The sequence below is a fragment of the Kwoniella shandongensis genome, chromosome 13 (genome assembly GCF_008629635.2).
Source record: "Kwoniella shandongensis chromosome 13, complete sequence".
Classification (NCBI taxonomy): domain Eukaryota; kingdom Fungi; phylum Basidiomycota; class Tremellomycetes; order Tremellales; family Cryptococcaceae; genus Kwoniella; species Kwoniella shandongensis.
The window spans coordinates 775,243-792,035 of NC_089299.1; the positions used below are offsets into that span (position 1 = coordinate 775,243).

General features: G+C 51.8%; 9 protein-coding genes across 9 annotated transcripts; 4 read left to right on the forward strand and 5 right to left on the reverse strand.

The window, feature by feature from the left end:
• Window positions 1-45: 45 nt before the first annotated feature.
• On the reverse strand, window positions 46-2,749 carry CI109_106972 (uncharacterized protein; the record flags this gene model as incomplete). The annotated part of the gene is made up of 9 exons (XM_065967932.1): window positions 46-151; window positions 206-298; window positions 363-392; window positions 443-451; window positions 598-861; window positions 938-1,119; window positions 1,167-1,230; window positions 1,273-1,473; window positions 1,521-2,749. 9 exons carry the CDS (start codon window positions 2,747-2,749, stop codon window positions 46-48), a joined length of 2,178 nt encoding a protein of 725 aa, XP_065824004.1.
• Window positions 2,750-3,267: 518 nt separating this feature from the next.
• CI109_106973 (uncharacterized protein) lies at window positions 3,268-4,447 on the forward strand (the record flags this gene model as incomplete). Its single annotated transcript, XM_032001966.1, has 4 exons — window positions 3,268-3,488; window positions 3,547-3,676; window positions 3,724-4,030; window positions 4,095-4,447. The coding sequence occupies 4 exons, from the start codon at window positions 3,268-3,270 to the stop codon at window positions 4,445-4,447; spliced, it is 1,011 nt and encodes a 336-aa protein (XP_031863523.1).
• Window positions 4,448-4,494: 47 nt separating this feature from the next.
• Window positions 4,495-6,446, reverse strand: CI109_106974 (uncharacterized protein; the record flags this gene model as incomplete). The annotated part of the gene is made up of 10 exons (XM_065967933.1): window positions 4,495-4,554; window positions 4,601-4,648; window positions 4,698-4,934; window positions 4,984-5,036; window positions 5,088-5,676; window positions 5,725-5,757; window positions 5,815-5,901; window positions 5,954-6,094; window positions 6,139-6,307; window positions 6,358-6,446. The coding sequence occupies 10 exons, from the start codon at window positions 6,444-6,446 to the stop codon at window positions 4,495-4,497; spliced, it is 1,506 nt and encodes a 501-aa protein (XP_065824005.1).
• Window positions 6,447-6,698: 252 nt separating this feature from the next.
• CI109_106975 (uncharacterized protein) lies at window positions 6,699-7,604 on the reverse strand (the record flags this gene model as incomplete). The annotated part of the gene is made up of 5 exons (XM_065967934.1): window positions 6,699-6,725; window positions 6,782-6,892; window positions 6,944-7,251; window positions 7,306-7,402; window positions 7,461-7,604. The coding sequence occupies 5 exons, from the start codon at window positions 7,602-7,604 to the stop codon at window positions 6,699-6,701; spliced, it is 687 nt and encodes a 228-aa protein (XP_065824006.1).
• Window positions 7,605-7,965: 361 nt separating this feature from the next.
• On the forward strand, window positions 7,966-10,553 carry CI109_106976 (uncharacterized protein; the record flags this gene model as incomplete). The annotated part of the gene is made up of 3 exons (XM_065967935.1): window positions 7,966-8,256; window positions 8,350-8,782; window positions 8,995-10,553. The coding sequence occupies 3 exons, from the start codon at window positions 7,966-7,968 to the stop codon at window positions 10,551-10,553; spliced, it is 2,283 nt and encodes a 760-aa protein (XP_065824007.1).
• Window positions 10,554-10,875: 322 nt separating this feature from the next.
• On the reverse strand, window positions 10,876-12,558 carry CI109_106977 (uncharacterized protein; the record flags this gene model as incomplete). Its single annotated transcript, XM_065967936.1, has 10 exons — window positions 10,876-10,958; window positions 11,009-11,150; window positions 11,197-11,403; window positions 11,452-11,572; window positions 11,626-11,659; window positions 11,785-12,007; window positions 12,056-12,113; window positions 12,209-12,232; window positions 12,297-12,410; window positions 12,458-12,558. 10 exons carry the CDS (start codon window positions 12,556-12,558, stop codon window positions 10,876-10,878), a joined length of 1,107 nt encoding a protein of 368 aa, XP_065824008.1.
• Window positions 12,559-12,594: 36 nt separating this feature from the next.
• On the reverse strand, window positions 12,595-13,054 carry CI109_106978 (uncharacterized protein; the record flags this gene model as incomplete). Its single annotated transcript, XM_065967937.1, has 2 exons — window positions 12,595-12,670; window positions 12,720-13,054. The coding sequence occupies 2 exons, from the start codon at window positions 13,052-13,054 to the stop codon at window positions 12,595-12,597; spliced, it is 411 nt and encodes a 136-aa protein (XP_065824009.1).
• An 866-nt stretch (window positions 13,055-13,920) lies between these two features.
• Window positions 13,921-15,750, forward strand: CI109_106979 (uncharacterized protein; the record flags this gene model as incomplete). Its single annotated transcript, XM_065967938.1, has 4 exons — window positions 13,921-14,355; window positions 14,410-15,073; window positions 15,117-15,220; window positions 15,286-15,750. The coding sequence occupies 4 exons, from the start codon at window positions 13,921-13,923 to the stop codon at window positions 15,748-15,750; spliced, it is 1,668 nt and encodes a 555-aa protein (XP_065824010.1).
• A 183-nt stretch (window positions 15,751-15,933) lies between these two features.
• On the forward strand, window positions 15,934-16,783 carry CI109_106980 (uncharacterized protein; the record flags this gene model as incomplete). Its single annotated transcript, XM_065967939.1, has 2 exons — window positions 15,934-16,081; window positions 16,134-16,783. 2 exons carry the CDS (start codon window positions 15,934-15,936, stop codon window positions 16,781-16,783), a joined length of 798 nt encoding a protein of 265 aa, XP_065824011.1.
• Between the last annotated feature and the right edge of the window lie 10 nt (window positions 16,784-16,793).

A 16,793-nucleotide genomic window follows, 5' to 3' on the forward strand; every position in this document is an offset into this window, starting at 1 on the left:
TGGGTGATTATATGCGTTTTCTAAAGGATACTTGGTAATGCAGGTTTATGGGTCAAGGGATGGTCTGTTTGAGGACGGTCCGAGAGAGCCTCCGGATAATCGACTATGTGTAGAGAGTGCGTCTTGCTGTGCGTGAGCCATCTCGGCGTATCTGAGTGAGGGAAAATCATTCAGCCGAGAAAAAGCAGGAGAGCGGTTCACTCACAACATTTTGTATCGGACGAGCTCGTTCTCGGTTTCCTCTTTTTCTATCTTGCACATGACCAGCTGTCTGACTAGCTCGACGTGTTCTTGGTTCCTAGGAGACGCAGGGCGTGTACGTGTCAGTGAGATCGACATGGTCATTTCAAGAAACCACTTACATGGTCGCCAAAGACGCTTCCAGTTGATTTCTGACAGGGTGTGAGTTACGTCTTGAGTTGAGTTGAAGCAAAACACTCACACTTGCGAGCTGAGATTGCGGTTCGCGTTCCGCAGCTGGTCCACTTCAAGTGCATGTCTATTCTGACTTCTGCATTGCTCCTCCCACTCCGAGGCGTATGAATCGAGCATGAAAGGGGTTCTATCTATCAGCTTAGATTTCACTGCCACACTCACATCCTGATCTCATATGCATCGCGCACAAATTCGTTCGCCTTCCATTCTTCTTCGCTGTGGAGGTCTGCGTCGGAAGGCGAGGAACCGTCCGCCCTATACACTTCGAAAAGGTCGCTTTGAAGGTAATTGAGGATTTGCTCGAATTCCAGCTCGATCAACTTGTCTTCAGACTTCTGGAGGAGAGCGAGGGAGAAGCGAAAGATGGCCTCGATGCCCTCAGCGAAGACGATGTCTAGCACACGGTAGACCAATGACAAGGGGAAGCTGTGGGATTAGCGCTACACAGTAAGGCTCCACTCACCGATAGCTGAACAGCGTCATGAACCATTGACTTGCATACATGCTACTCTTGATGCCTTTACGGGCGAAGTGCGTGTGTATTAAGGGGAGGATGTCTTCGACGAGTCGATCAAACTGGAAGAGCCGAAGTTGTAATCCCTGCATCTCCGCAGTGTAGTGAGAACGGAGGTTGTACGAGTCCATGAGGCGGACTAGCACGCAGAAAGCTTCCTCGTCCGGCATCTGTTGAGCAGTCAGCAATATGCAGAGTCGCAATAGCGAAAACTCACGTTGAGGAGAAGCGCTGCAACGATGAACGCGAGGCCCTGAGTATAACCGACTTCTTGGTCGTATCTGGCGAATCGGTCAGCCGGCGCGAGTCGCGTACACACTCACATGCTGTAAGCTTTCACGACCATGAAGAGTCCCTCCTGACCCAGACCGCCACCTTCCTGAAAGAATTTGTGGTTGGGGAAAGTCCGGTTGATATCTTTGGCAATCGCTTTCTCATGTGGCGAGGTGAGTTTCAGCAGGGCTTTGTATGACTCTTCGAGGGCAGTGGACTTTGACGACGACATGAGCTGCCATATTGCGCCCCTGCGAAGTGTCAGCGAGCAGCCAAAGAAGAATATGAGTTGGCTCACCGGATGACGGGAGGAATTCCCTGTTGTATCGCCTTTGACAGCTCTTTCGGTTTTGTTCTCGCAACTTCTTCAAAGTCCTGTACCACCGCGCCCCAGAATACCCAATCCACCGCTCCCTCAGTATCCTCGGGCTCTGCAGGCGCCGTTGTGGCCTTGCTCTCCCGCTCTCTCCGCATCTCCCTCGCTGCAGATTCCATCTCCCCACGAACTCGCTCGAAGCCCTCTCTGATTTTATCAGGACCACCTGTTTGTTGGCTGATACGTCGGTCGCGAGAAGCCGTGGTCGAGTCGACGCGATGTAGTAGTAAGCCGGTGGAGGTGTCGTGGGGATGCTTCGAGGATGACGACGAGGCGGTAGGAAGAGGTTCAGAAGGTGTAGGAAGAGGAGAAGTGGAGGAGGTTGAGCGAGAGCCTGACAGGAGGCTGGACATTGTAGAGCGCCAAGTGGTCGCAGCAGCAGCAGTTCCGCCTCCTTGACTGCTAGTGGAGGTGGACCTGGAAAGTTGCAGGGAGGTGGGTTCGGCGGACAACGTGGTGTTCGTGGTGGGTAAGCCAAATCCAAGTGTTGAGGTGAAGAAAGAGGTTACGGATGATTGATCTTTGGCTGGAGGCGTTATCACGGGCTCGGGCAGAACATTTGTAAGGTTTACAGGAGGGGGCACGGGTGAGAGCGAGTAGCTGGGACCAGGGGTCGGTGAAGGGGGCCTGGTCACAGCTTGAGGAGAGGTGGTGGTGAGTGGAACATCCGAGAATCGTTCGGTGGCTATTCGTTCGGGCGATGCGGCAGCGGGACTCGAGGGACGTGCAACAAACGGCGAGTTAAGCCGCAGTGGTTTTGGGGATTTAGAGTGGGAACGTGATGGAACAGGAGAGGCAAGCCTCTCCGGAGACAGCTTGTGCGGGCTCGAGTGAGCAGAAACGGGTATTGAGCGGAACGAGCCTGCAGGCGATGATGAGGAGGCGAGGGGTGTGGTGTTTCCTTGCTCGAACATCGCAGCTGCGGCGCGAACCTTGCTCCGCGGCTTACTGGGAGTAATTTCTACAGCAGGCTTCACCGGCGACGCGCTTTTGGTGGACCCCTCGGTATCAAGCACGTCCTCGAAGACATCTGACGTCGAATGATCCTCCTCCCCTAACTCGAGCTCCTCTGCCGCTGCTATTGACGAAGGGTCGGTCATCCGAGAAGAGGTCGCGCTCTCCGGTGTCGTTCGATCTGGCGACGATGACATTGCGTGGTGGTGATTGTGGTATGTCAATCGTCTTTGATCAAGATGAAATGGCTGTTGTTCGCATCAACTGCCATTCAACTTTGTCCTCTTCTTTGTGCTCTTCCCCCGCGTTTCAATGTCAGGGTAAAAAGACAAAAAGTCAATCACCCCGCGATCACTGTCTCCACCACTGAAACCCCTTCTGAACACCATGTTGATCAGACAGAGCCAGACTGATTGGTGCATGTCTGTAATGTGGTCAACAGGCTGTCATCAAGGACAATCCATGCATATTTCACTTCGACAACTGTCATATCGCCGTTCACCCCCAGTGAGAGTGACAGCGCGAGGTCAGGTTACGTAAACCAACCTTGCCGCGCCATACGCCACGTGGCCATGATCGCAAAGCCACGCGAGATTATTCAAGTTTTCTGATCTTTCCTTGCACAATGAATGCTTTTGACAACAAACTTTTGATATCATTTAGTGTTCCACCTACACCTCGGGCTGACGCAACACGGCAACAACTAATTCTCACCATGGCATCTGCGTCCTCTTCCACAGCCGTCCCAAAGGTCAAGTCATCAGCCAAAGCCAAGGCAAAGGCACCACCTCCCGCACTCACCCCAGAAGAGGTTGACACCTCTGACGACTCCGATTCCAGCGAAGCAGATAGCGAGGGAGACTTGGAGAACATTACGCCGAGACGGCAGCAGGTCACAACGACGGACGCTGCGCCGCGGCCAGGCAAGAGTCTACCGTGCGTACGAGTGGAATGAAATTTTACGACATGTACCCTTCTAACCTATTCGACTCAGAAAATTCCAACCGCCCAATGGGTTCTTCGAGATCAAGGTGTCAACGGACTTTGCTAGCTCACCCTTCGAATGGGATGCTTTAGCTTCCAAACCCGGTGTGGAGGTGTGGGCCATTCGAGCTCCTCGAGATGTGAGCTGGCCTATGCTGAGAGACGAACGGCAGCTGACATGACTTAGCTTAAACCCTCACGTCTTTCTGCATTGACGGTTTCCGTACCCCGATCGAAGGAGGGCAAAGTCTCAGGCAGTCTTAAGACAAAACATCAATCGTTCAAACTCACACCAGCCGGATCATCCAAACCGACCCACACCGTCGTCGATGACGAAGGCCGCCAACCCACAGCGGGACCAGGTCTAGTCGACGCGATGGCCATGGATGTGGACGGCAATGAGCCAGAGGAGCTGCGCGTGGAAGGTGGCGAGGAGATGAACGGGATGAAGCTTTTCGTTCCTCGCCTGAAACAGGGCGGAAAGTACTACGTCGGTGAGTGTGGACGGACTGGATGTACATGGAAAGCACATTGACTAATTGCCGTTCGCTCGCTCAGCCCCTGTTCCTATCACCCGACATTTGCTTCTTACCCCTGAGCTCTCTGTCGCCGAACCCGAACCCTCCTCACGAGCCCAGCCTCTGCCCTCCTTCCTCTCCACGTCAGTTCCTGACTCCACCGAGACACCATCCTCTATCCACCCTGAATCCGCTCTCCCATCCAAACGCCCTCAACCCACACACCTCTTCAAATTCCGAAATCAAGCATTTGGGTTCCACACACCTGGACCGAATGCGCCCCACACAGACTCCATCCAGACGGACGAGCCCGCGAAGAAGGAGAAGAAGAGACGGAGCGAAGCCAAGGCGGACTCGCCGGTGAAGAAGAAGGCGAAGAAAGTCAAGGCGTGATTGGATCATATTTGTATGAATACTTGTTACATATTATTCACAACAACTCAGGCCAACGCAAGACTGTCCTCGCCTCGGAATACATTGTACACTCTCTTCGCCAAAGCCTGATGAAATGTCAGCGTCGTCACCTGAACGCGAAAGGCAACACACCTTGTTCAACTTTCTCCCATTCGCTGTCCCATTTCTCAGTGTTTTGATCTGCTCTCCGTTAGCGGCAGGAATGCCCATATACTGTTCATTTACTTACTTCGCAATCTTGCAACATCAATTCCCCTTTTGCCGCTCCGCCTCGCCGCTCCGCATCTTCGAACGCCTCCATGAGATCTTTGAACGTAGGATACTCTTCGGCAATTCCAACTGCTGCGCTCGGTGTGATCCCCTGGACTTCCTGCAGCATGAGCTCGAACACCTCGGTGGGATTGCCGCCTTTCTTAATCCCGTCAGTAGGGCAAAAGTTGAGGTGCGACTTGGATATGAGCTTATACTGTGAAGCGTCAGAACCAGTAAAGATGAACTTTGGGAGACATGCTCACTGGACGAAGGGCCACGTCGGCGGCGATATTGTACACCCAATCCTCCATGTCTTCTGTCTTCTCAACTGAGTCAAGTCAGCGAAGACCTCGCGGATGACACTCACCATGGACCAAGAAGCATCTTTCTGCCACTTGTAGCTTGACCATTTCCATCTCAATCCTCTCCTTTGGCGGTCGACTGGGGAGAGTTTGCTTTGATGCTGTCGCCAACCCATCTAACCCTGCCCTCGCTGCCGCTGCAAACTCCTTGTTGGCCAAGCTCTTCGTCTTGCTATAGTATTTCTGCAATCCCTTGATCATCACCATCATCTGCTCCTTACTTGACAACCCCAGTGTCAACCTCACATCGCTAGCCCACGTCGATAATTCTTCCTCCCCTGCGGCAATTTTGTCCACAAGCTCTTCCGCATTGATAATCACCAAGATTGTCGACTCCCACACCCATCGCGGTTCATCCAGCGGAATGAACTGCTTCTTCGCTGGATCCCACTTCGCCTTCAAATGCCGCTTGAAACGAATCACCCCAGGGATAGGAGACTCCGATTCAGGTAGGAAGCGAATCTCTGAGTGATTATCGGCGATTCTGGTTCGTATTTCAGGAAGTGCAGCAGCGATAGGAGCAGAGGGCGATTCGAGGTCCGCTGACAGGTAGAGGTGAATCTCACGAACGACGTCGTTTTTCGATGTCCGTAGCTGCGGTTATGTCAGCGTGATTACACCTCTATCAAACCGAAGACGTACTCTGTTGACTTCTGCCAGTTTGCGTTGATACGACTTTTCCGCTTCTTTCGCCGCCTAACCTATCAGCTAAAGCCATCATATCTGACTCACCTTCTGAGCGTCCTTCAGTAGCTGTTTCTCCTGTTTCTCCTTTGCTTTCAACGCTTCTTTCTCCTCTTTCGACGGCTTGGCTTTGGTCTGGAAGGTGTATTCAGCATTTCGTCCGGGTCACACTCAACCCTTCACTGACCGCTTCATCAACGTCTCCCGACTTTGGTCTCTTCTCTCCTTGAGACTCGCCGCCTGATGATTTGCGCTTAGCTTTAGGACGTCTTTCAACTGCTTCGGGGATAGGTGGGGGTGAAGGCACTTTATTACGTAGAGCATCGAGCTGCAGGAGGATCAGCTGCTGTGAACTCGCCTTCTTGTACTCACCTCTGCTAGAAAGCCAGTTGTTACAGCGTCGGAGAGAGTAGCCTTGCCTCTGCCTTTACGGTCCACTTTTATGCCTCCTACACTGTCGCCGCTTGTACTTATAAGACTCGCCTGAAGAAATGCATGTAGATCGTGGTCATCTTCCGAGTCGGAGTCAATGAGAATCGGACTAGCAAGTCTTCAGCATTTGGTTTGGCAATTGAAGTTTGCTGCACTTACCGCGACGGGCCCGATTTAGGCTGTGTGATCCCGACAAATGCTATCTCATCGTCCTCGCCGTCGCTGATGATGACAATCTCCCCTGACATGGCATGTACGCTACGGCCGATGTCAAGACAATAACATGAAGGTGCAAGCTGTGATTGGAGTGGACGTATCCCATAGATGACGCGTAACAAGTAAGGTAAATTGAAAGCAGTCACGGACGCTCAACACGAGTAAATTCGGGATCAATCTGAAATCTGTTGACATGGATTGTCCCCCTTATATAACACGGCGGAATACATCTCACTGCATCATCAAATTACACTATCGACAAGCTAAGATTAGGCCACAGCAGATTACATGACAACGCAGCAAGAGTTTTGCTACAAGAAAGAACCATCAGCATGCATCTCGTTGCGATCCTGACCACACAACTTACCTTCTTTGCCGTCTTGTAGAACATCTTACTTTGCGCTGATAGGGCATTAGATCGCTCTACGAGATTGTCCAGTTTCTCTCCTCGTTCCAACACGGATTCGATGGTTTTGTGCTACGTTGGATGTCAGGAAACTAATGATATGCGTTCTCAGATCACACTCACCAGAACAATCTTGGTCTCATCCAACTCCTTTTGCACCTTCATAATCGTGTCCGCTTGCTTTGGATCCTGATACTTGGTCAAGTAACCTGCCAATGTACCCTCGAGCTTTCCTTTTTGCGCTGGAGGGAGACCTCCGGCCGCTGCTTGAGAGGGGTTGCCACCAAAAGCGTTGGCTGATGCGGAACCGAACGAAGGAGCAGCAGACGGGGCGGGAAGGTTGGCAAGTAGGGTGGCGTGTTCGTCCAACAGCTTGGTCAAGAGAGAAAACGCGGGACGATAAGGATATTCGAGGTCGGTGATCATGACGGCTGAATGTCAGCTCATGATCTCGAACGATTCGTACTCACCAGCCATACCCAAACTGCCAGGCTGTCTACCTGATGTTCGGAACACATGCGCTTTGTAGTTGTTCTCCTCGACAGATGAAGGTTGATTGGCAGGAGTTCTTTCGGCCACGGTCTATGCTGCGAGTCAGCAGTGATAGGAAATGGCATATGGACCCATTCTGCAAACACACCTTTGTGAAAAAGGTCATAAACTCGCCAACACTGCTCCTCTGGTAAAAGGAGAAACTGCTGAGATCCTGAGAAGTTCCCAGCAAGGTGGCTTGAGCGGGGGTGGTGGGAGTGACCGATAGCAAAGAAAGAGAGTAGACTTTCATGGTGAGTATTGAGTATGTGTGTGTAAAGTCTAAGAGAGTCGCTGTGAAAGAACGAAGATGAGAAGATGAGTTGAAGGATGAAGGATATCAGACGATGGAGATGAGATAATTGTTGAATCAGAGTAGTGGTGAGTGTGGTGGGACTATAGTTATCTGCTGCTGTTGCTGACTGCTGCTGCCCGTTGCGTCATTACAATTGTGGATCTTAATTTTGCCCGATTAGGAAATACCCTTCGCTATATATCATCAACAATCCAATCCCATCTTGTCCTCGTATGCTCATCTCACTCCATTATATCTTGATTGCTACCATCACCTAATCCATAATCTCACCACTGTCAGCTTCCTCGATCCTCGCATCATGTCAGATCTCCTCCCCGACGACGCTTGGGTCAACTCATTCCTCGCCACATCGCCCCGACCGCTTCTCAGCGCACTCCAACGCCGATTACATGCCTCCACCACTCATGTAAACGCCCTCGCCGAACTCTACAAACAGCGAGCTGCCATCGAGGCTGCTTACGCCGAGGGACTGTCCAAGCTTGCAAGGACTGCAGAGCAAGGTGGACTGAGCGGGAAGACTGGAAACGATTGGGAGAAAGCTAGCGGAGAGGGTCGATTGTGGGACAGCATCATCTCGGAGTTGACAGAGGTGAGTTTACTTACGCACAAGTCAAAGCTGACGGTCTAGACCTCTGCATCTCACTCTACACTCTCTGCGGTGCTTCGGACAGACTTCGAGCAGCCCCTTCGCGAGCTTCCATCGAAAGTCGTCGCATGGAGGCGCATTGGCGAGCAGGATGCATCGCTCGACAAAACGCTCAAGGAGTACGAGAAGACTTCGGCCAAATTGGAAAAGGCTTCTTCTAAAGCCAAATCGTCCAAAGCGGACGTCCTCCAGAATGAACTGAACCAGATCACTTCTTCCCTGTCATCGCTATCCCCCATGGTGTACACCACCTATCAACGCTTGGATGAGGAGCGACTACGTGTACTGAAGGAGGTGGTCGTGAGGTGGGGCACTGTTAAAGGAGACATGGCGACTCGAGACGGACAGCGAGCGGAGAACATTATATCCACGCTATTGTCTTGGGAGACCAGTGATGAAGTCCTCAAAGTGGGCAGAAAGCTAGGAGGGACAGGTGGAGCTCGAGTGCCAGAAAGCGCTGTGACGACTCGTGAGTTCAGTCCCTGGCGGACAATCACTAACGAGTAGCCCGACCCAATCGTCGACTATCCACCGTCACCTCATCTACCAATGCGAACACCCCCACCAGCGACTTCTCGCCACGACCCACCGTGACCCGAGCCAACGGCTCATCCTCCAGCAACCCTCAATCCACATTCGCCGGCGGTATAAAGTCAATGTTGGGTAGGACAAAGATTATAGGAGGTGGACGAACCCGTAGCGAGAGTAATGCCAACTCCACTCGCAGCGGTCGAGATAGGGATGGCAACTTCGAGGCGATCGGGGAAGAGGCCACCGCAGCTAGAATACAAGACTCAACGACATTGGTGAGTGCTCAAGCCTCAAATTCTGCTGACATTCAGGCACCTCCCGTCGACGAAGAGGGCTTCTCTGTTGCGCCATCCGATCGACACCGAAACCCCTGGGAGGATCCGAACGAGTTGGTCCCGACTCCTGCTCACAATAACAACACGTTCACACGGAACTTTACAGCCTCTCCCAACGCTTCGCAGGAGAATCTCCCGTCATCCGGTTCGTCCCAGAATCAAACCCAACCGCGACTCAACCTGTCTCTCGCGCCGAAACCAATTCAGGAGACCGAGGAGGAACGTCAGGCGGCGCTCCAAAGAGTTCAGCAGACGCTGCAGATGCCACCTTCTCAGCCGTCGCGACGCTCCACCATCGCACGTGGTCGTCGAGATGTCAGAAACACCATGTTTGCCGGATCCACTGACGACGGATCGCTGGGTTTGGGTGGATTATCCCTGCACAAAGTCGCCGAACCCGAGGAAGAACTTGTCGAATCTCCCTCTTCAGGCATCGGCTCACCCGTCCCTGTCAACGGTCACTCCTCTGCCTCTCATCAGGTCGCTCGTCGAACCTCCAGTGCTTCGGTCACGTCCAACAACCCCTTCGATTCACCTGGTCTCACCCAGGGCATATCGCTCCCTGTGACCGTTGCCTCATCTGATCCTGGTCTTCGTGCTAACCTGAACGAATCGATCAACGTCATTCTGCGGGGTAAGGAGGTTCAACGAATCCAAATCACCGGCGAAATTCACCTCAGTCTGCGTCCTGGTGCCGGCTCGCCAGCGACCACCGGTCCAATTCACATCCGTCTCAACGCGTTTGAACGTCTCGAAAAGATCGCACCAAATCCAGCGTACCTCGCACAGGTCCCTGATCGACCTGGAGAATACTTCTTAAACTCGGAAGTACTCGCCGCAGCGACGGCGAAATCCCCTGCTTCTGGCAAGGGCACACTCTTATTCAAATATGTCGTTCACGTCCAGCCCGGCAAGGAAACGTCCTCAGCACCACTTATACTCGACCCTGCCTTCCTGTGCAAAGACGGAGAGACCCGAATGATCCTCAACTACCGATTGAATGAAACTAGCCCAATCCAGTCCCTGTCCAATGTAACTTTCATCGCCGCGTTCGCTCCCGGACCGGCCGTCAACAACGTCCAAGCGAAACCTGCGGGTGGTGTTTGGTCGCCCTCGACCCGTCGCATGCAGTGGAAGCTCGACGCTTTACCGGCTAAAGAGGGGAAGATAATCGCCAAATTCATCACTGAGCCAGGAGAAGCGTTGTCCCCTCAGGGTGTACAGACGAGCTGGAGCGTAGAGGGCACCTTGACAAGTGGGTTAGGCTTGGAGGTTGTCAGCGGAGAGATTGAAGGGAACCAATGGACTTTCGAGGAGGTACAAAAGAATGTCACGGCAGGGAAATATCTTGCAGAACCTACGATTAGTCAATAGGTAGAATAGTGCTCTTCATAGTTAATCATAATGCAGGCGGTTCGATCTGAACCAGGACGTAGTTGCAAGTTCCAGGATCTTGAGTGAAGGCCGCTGTTCGTTGCTCGGCTCTTATCATCGTTAATCCACATCCCCCTCCTAGGCGAGCAAGTAAAGATCCTAATGCTCGCGTGAATACCCTTTGTTCACCATCTCGCTTTGATAACAGTGTAGTGCTCATTCCGAGTGACCCCTCTGTCTAAAGTTCAATGAGGCTTGCCGCGCTCAAAGGCATTGTGGAATAAGGTCGAATATCGTACATGACACCATGTCTACAAATCGATCAATCGTACAAGAGATCCTTGACCATGTATGGTCCATCGAGGTGATACCCCAATCGTCTATAATAATCACGTGTTCCCACACCTGCAACAAAATTAGCCTTGACCCACTGATGTACTGGAAGTCGGACCTACCTGAGATAACGGCGATTCGACCGCTTCCATGTTCTTCTCGAGCGATCCGTTCGGCCTCTTCCATGAGCAAAGTTCCGATACCCTGGTGCTGGAACTTTTTCGGATCACGCGAATGGACAGGCGCAGCGGTGCCGTAGACGTGCTGAACAAAAGGTCAGCGATCGTCGTTCGTAGCCGTTGCAACTCACTAGTTCTCTGACCAGACTACATCCTCCGTCCATCCCAACGAGCTCCTTTCTGAATGTTCCGTCCTCTGAGCACTTCCGGAGACGCAACAGACCGACCAGGATATCCTGGAAGGGATCCTCATAACTCAAGAAGGTCTCCCATCCACCATTTGCGGCATAGTCCCGTCGTAACAGCTCCAAGTCTTGTGGTCGAATGCGATTATGGATCTCCGAGAGCTACAATTGTCAGCGGTCGCTCAGAGGACAATAACTCACCCCAACCTCTCGGTATCGGACGTCTCGACATTCCGCACCGAAATCTTTCATACGGGCAAGGGCCAACTCTCGCAGATTTCCGTTCTCCACACCAGACGAAACAAGAGGCATAGGGATGTCTCTGAGAAGTGATGAAAATCAGTATTGATAACAATTCCCATCACAGTGACTCACCGCTGAACTCGGTAGACTCGCGTCCAAGGGGGAACTAAAGCCATAATTCTGGCAACGATATCGACAAGAGCATTGGGAGGGTAGTTTTTGTATTTGCCAGTACGCCAAAGCTCGTACAGACCTGTTTGTCAGTCCAGGTCAAGGCGATAGTGAACTCACCTGTACCACGGATGACCAAGGTGGGGTAAAGCTTCAGACCATCCGAACGGAACGCAGGGTTTTCGAAGAACTCTTGGAACTGCCAAATGTCTCGTTCCGTTCCACAGTTCGGCAAATCCGGCATCATGTGGGCGACGATCTTGTAGCCAGCATCCTTCGACATGTGGAAAGACTCGCTGACCGCACGGACAGTGTGGCCTCGGTTGGTGTCCCGTGCGACGTCCTACAGGGAGTCAGACACGGCGAAGATACAATTAAAGGTTAAGCTCACCTCGTACACCGACTGCACACCGATCTCCAGACGAGTACAACCGTACCGCAACATTTGACTGAATATCAGTACTCGGACTTCTGAAGCATCACTCACCTCAAATGCGGCTTTAGGCAATAGTCGGGTCTGGTTTCAATTGTTATGCCGACACACTTGATCTTGCTCTGCTCCGAGAATCTGTCAAAGAATCAGACCTGACCGAAAGAATTGAAGACAAAGTAACTAGGACAGAATGGCTTACCTGACAGACTCATCCACATCGTCGCTCGTATGTCCGCTGAGCGCGTTGTGCAATCCTGCGACAAACTTGTGACGGTAGTCCTCGGGCATGGACATAAAGGTTCCACCCATAATACTGTGCAAAGTCAGCAGAGAGATTCCCTGCATCATTATGCGACTCACATAATCTCGACTTTGTCAACACTGTGACCAAGGTCGCGAAGTTGGTTTACTCTTCCACGAGCTTGTTCGTAAGGGTCGTATCGAGCTCGAATCGCACGCATGGAGGTGGGCTGCCAAAGTCAGACGACTTCTTCTTATCAACAACTCACCTCATAACCAGTGTATGATTGAGTAGAGTATTCAAAGTCCGAATCCGGACCACCGGGACAGTAGCTGTAGATCTTGTCAGATAGATTCACAAGATTCTCTTCCCGTAACTCACACGCAGATATTCCCAGTCATTGCGACGTGAGGACACCTGTGAGGCTTGCACATGACTGCGACAACCGCGACACCACTGGCGGTTCTGACAGGCTTTGCCTTCAACCACCCTCTCAGTCTGTCCTTCCATTCCTCTGGTACTGCAGCAAGCACATCGGTGAGTCTGGGGACCGCTTTGAGGCCGTACTTTTTGGCATACTTTGATCGAAGGCTGTTGACGTTTGGAGGTTCGGTGGCGGAGCTGGATGAGGAGTTGTAGGTGGAAATGAGGTCTCTGACCACCGCGGAGACGCAGAGTAGATGCAATTCCGACTGCGACGTCGGTGGGGCGATCATATTGGCGAGTCTGCTACTGTGGGGTGTGATGAAACGGTGATCAAGATTGACTTGCAACAAGATAATCGACTTGAGCAAAGGGGCAAGGAGATATGAGAGAGAGCAAGAAGTGAAAAATAAAATGACACGTCAGGACCGTTCCTTTCTCGTCTCTTAACGCAGCATGATTATATCAAACCTGTCAGTCTGTTTCTTTCTTTCTTTTCCTCTTTCTTTTCCATCTTTTTTTAAACTACAGAACCCCCTCATGACCCTCGTCCTGCAAACCTGACGGGACGAGTCGACAGTCATGGGCGTCTGTCTTCATTGCCAGCACGTAGCGGTGTTTCTCTGAACGACCCTTTTGGGTACTACTTTGGCTCACCTGGAGGTGTATCGGTTTCGTACTGTACCCGAGGATTTGGCGAGTCACAATGTCCCATACATCAATTCCAGTAGCCAATAATGTTTTCTTGAATGATCGTCTCTGTGTATATGCATACTTTCAATGTTGCGACATTAACTGAAGTGTTTCGAGCAGGAAAAACAGCCTGGGGGGTTAGGCGCACGATCTTTGATTTACCTTGAAGATAGGCCCGTGTCCTGAGATGCTCGTACTATAGCCGCACCTTTCATTACGTGACTGGTCTTGTAGGTAGTAGCTAGCTGCTGCTGTCCGCTTGCTTCGCTCACAGCTCATCGTCATCATCATCATCATCGTCACACGCACCATGGTCAAGATTGTGATGATGGGATGGAAATCATCACAGGATAACTTCCACTACCTCATATCATAATCATCTATCCCTCTTCTTGTCCCGCCTTGCATCCTAATCTTCATTCCCTTTGGCTCAAATCAGAACGCAACTCTTGTTCAAATCATTCCTATGCCGAGTCTTTTCTCCAAGCTTAAACGTTCCTCGTCACCTGCATCCTCTGCTTCGGACGATTATCAGCACCGCCGTGCATCATCAGCTTCCTCTAATCTCATATACGAAGAGGAGTCCTCCCAAGTCAGCGACGGCAGTCGACTTCAACCTTCTTCTTCATCGGGTAGTGTCTTCGTAGAGAACTTTGACAACGTCTCGTCCTCGCCAAGCAAATCATCCGCACACTTGACAAACACCCCCAATCGATCCAAAAACAGACCAGTGCCCCTCGACGTTCCTCCTTCCAACACCAAGAGTCAAGTGCTCGGTACGCCTAAACTGGTTCTCACCGAAGAAGGGTCAAATAGTCCCCGAAGCTTCAACGATAGCCCAGCTTTCGAGCGGAACCCTCGAACTGAGGGAGTAGGTCTGGGATTGGGTCCGTCGATTCAGGTAAGTCAATTCTCTCGTATGGATTTGAGAAGATCGCGTCTTACACCAGCGTAGAGTGCATCAGAAGACGACCTCGACACCCCTACCGGTAACCAACCTCCTTTCTCTGAAGATCAGCGTACTGCCACCATGTCGGCTGCCAATGGTGCAAGCCAGGACACACGCAATCGCACCGACTCCATCACTTCTTCGACTTCGCTGAACGAGAAACACTCTCTTGCCGGATCACTTGTATCACGAGTCGCTGCCAAAGTGCACCCTGCCTCGCCAGTATCGCCGCCCGACGGTCTGATGCCTGTCGACAGTCGACAGAGCAGCGTCAGCAAGAAATCGCGACACAGCAAAGATCGTCGAAGATCTATCACATCGAATGCATCAGGGCACAGCGGTATCGCAGCCGCGTTGGCGAAAAGTGGCCTGCACATCGCAAGTCCAGCCGGGGAAGATCTTGTCAAAACTCATCATGTGCGCAAGGGTTCAGGCTCACAGAAAAGAAGCCCATTCCTCACTCGACGGGATGTGTCAGGCGAAGACGGCGTAATCGATGATGACTTGGAAGACGACGAGGACAACGATATGTACGACGACGACGAAGATTCCGACAGTGATATTGGAGACGATCTACCGGTGACAGGGTTCGCGGTCGCTAGCAATCGCAGAAATGCCGACTTTCATGCCTTGTTCCCCACGGTGGATGAAGGAGACTACTTGATTGAGGGTGAGTTGACTCTAAGTGAGAACGTGAACTGACAGTAATCTAGACTACGGCTGTGCTCTTGCCAAGGACATTCTCGTCCAGGGCCGATTATACGTATCCGAAAATCACATATGTTTTCATGCCAACATATTCGGCTGGGTCACAGACGTGAGTCGCAGCTTCTTCAGATCATAACTAATATTTAGGTGGTCGTCGCTTTTGCCGACATCAAGACGATCGAAAAGAAGATGACAGCTCTAGTGATTCCTAACGCTATTGGTGTTTCAACCCCTAATGCAAAGGTGAGCGACGCCCGTTGGCCTCAAGCTGATCCTCAGTACACATTCGCGTCCCTCATCTCCCGAGACACGACATACGATGTCATGATGAACATTTGGCGACTATGCAACCCCAACGCCGTGATGTCGTCCGTATCACTATCGCAAGCGACGAACTTCGGATCCCGCGCGGGGTCTGTTGCGGGCGATGAAGCGGAAACAACCAATGCAAAGCCTACCAAAGGTCACGCGCCGACACAATGCGCCTGCGGTAAGGAGGGGAAACATTATTCCGAAGTGGCTTTAGACACGACGTTCCCAAGCACCCCCGAGAAGGTGTACAATCTTATGTTCAACAGCGGATGGTTCAAAACATTCCTCAGCGACAATCAGAAGCTCAGAGGTGAGTTCTGGAATTAAGCCACTCGTTGCTAACGGGTAGATATCGAATGCTCGGATTGGCGTCCTGTTAGCGAAGGCAGCAATCTGCTCACACGTTCCACCTCGTATATCAAACCGCTAAACGGATCTATTGGTCCTAAACAAACAAAGTGCCATATTACCGATGAGCACGAGCATTTTGACTACGACAGTTACATCGTCATGATCACTACGACCCGTACCCCTGATGTTCCGAGCGGAGGTGTTTTCTCCGTCAAGACCAAGACCTGTTTCATGTGGGCAGGAGCCAACTCGACGAAGGTTATCGTAACTACAACAGTAGAATGGACGGGCAAGAGTTGGGTCAAAGGTAAGTTGCTTTGACCGTTGCCGTCAATTAGACATCTGACCGTTTTGCTCAGGTATCATCGAGAAATCCGCCATCGACGGCCAGAAAACATACCATGACGACCTGGAGACGGGAATGCGAGCATACATGAAAGAGAACCCATCAGAGTTTGCAGGCGCAGAAGGCGTTGACGAAGTGGAAGAGGTGGTCGCGGTCAACGAGAAGACGAAAGAGGTCTCCCCTACAGCGGCCCAAGAGTATGCTGCTCGGGCAAGACGAGACAGGCAGGAGAGAGACTTGTGGTCATTGCAAGGTGGCATTGACACGGTCGTGGCCGGCCTCAAAGCGATTTTTTCTGGCCTTCGTAGTGTCCTGGATTCGATCTTCGACCTACTATCGGACACTCCCTTTGGTACCCAGCTCATGGGCGCACTGATCATAGCCTTGGTCATTTCCAACATCTGGACCTACTTATCCATGGACTCCCGATCCCACTCGGAAAGGCGCGCTAAACGGACTGGTCGATCTTCCTTCAATGACGATGTCACAGAGGCAGTCCGCATGGTGCTCGAATCTCGCTCACTCAACAGTCCTTCCGCAGAGGCGCAAGAGCTGATGAGGATACTGGACAACGTAGACATCCGGACGAGAAAGCTGCGACATGCAGTGGAGAGTATTGTAACAACGACAGGAGTGAAGGAAAGCTTGATAGATGTCGATTAACGCTAGTTAT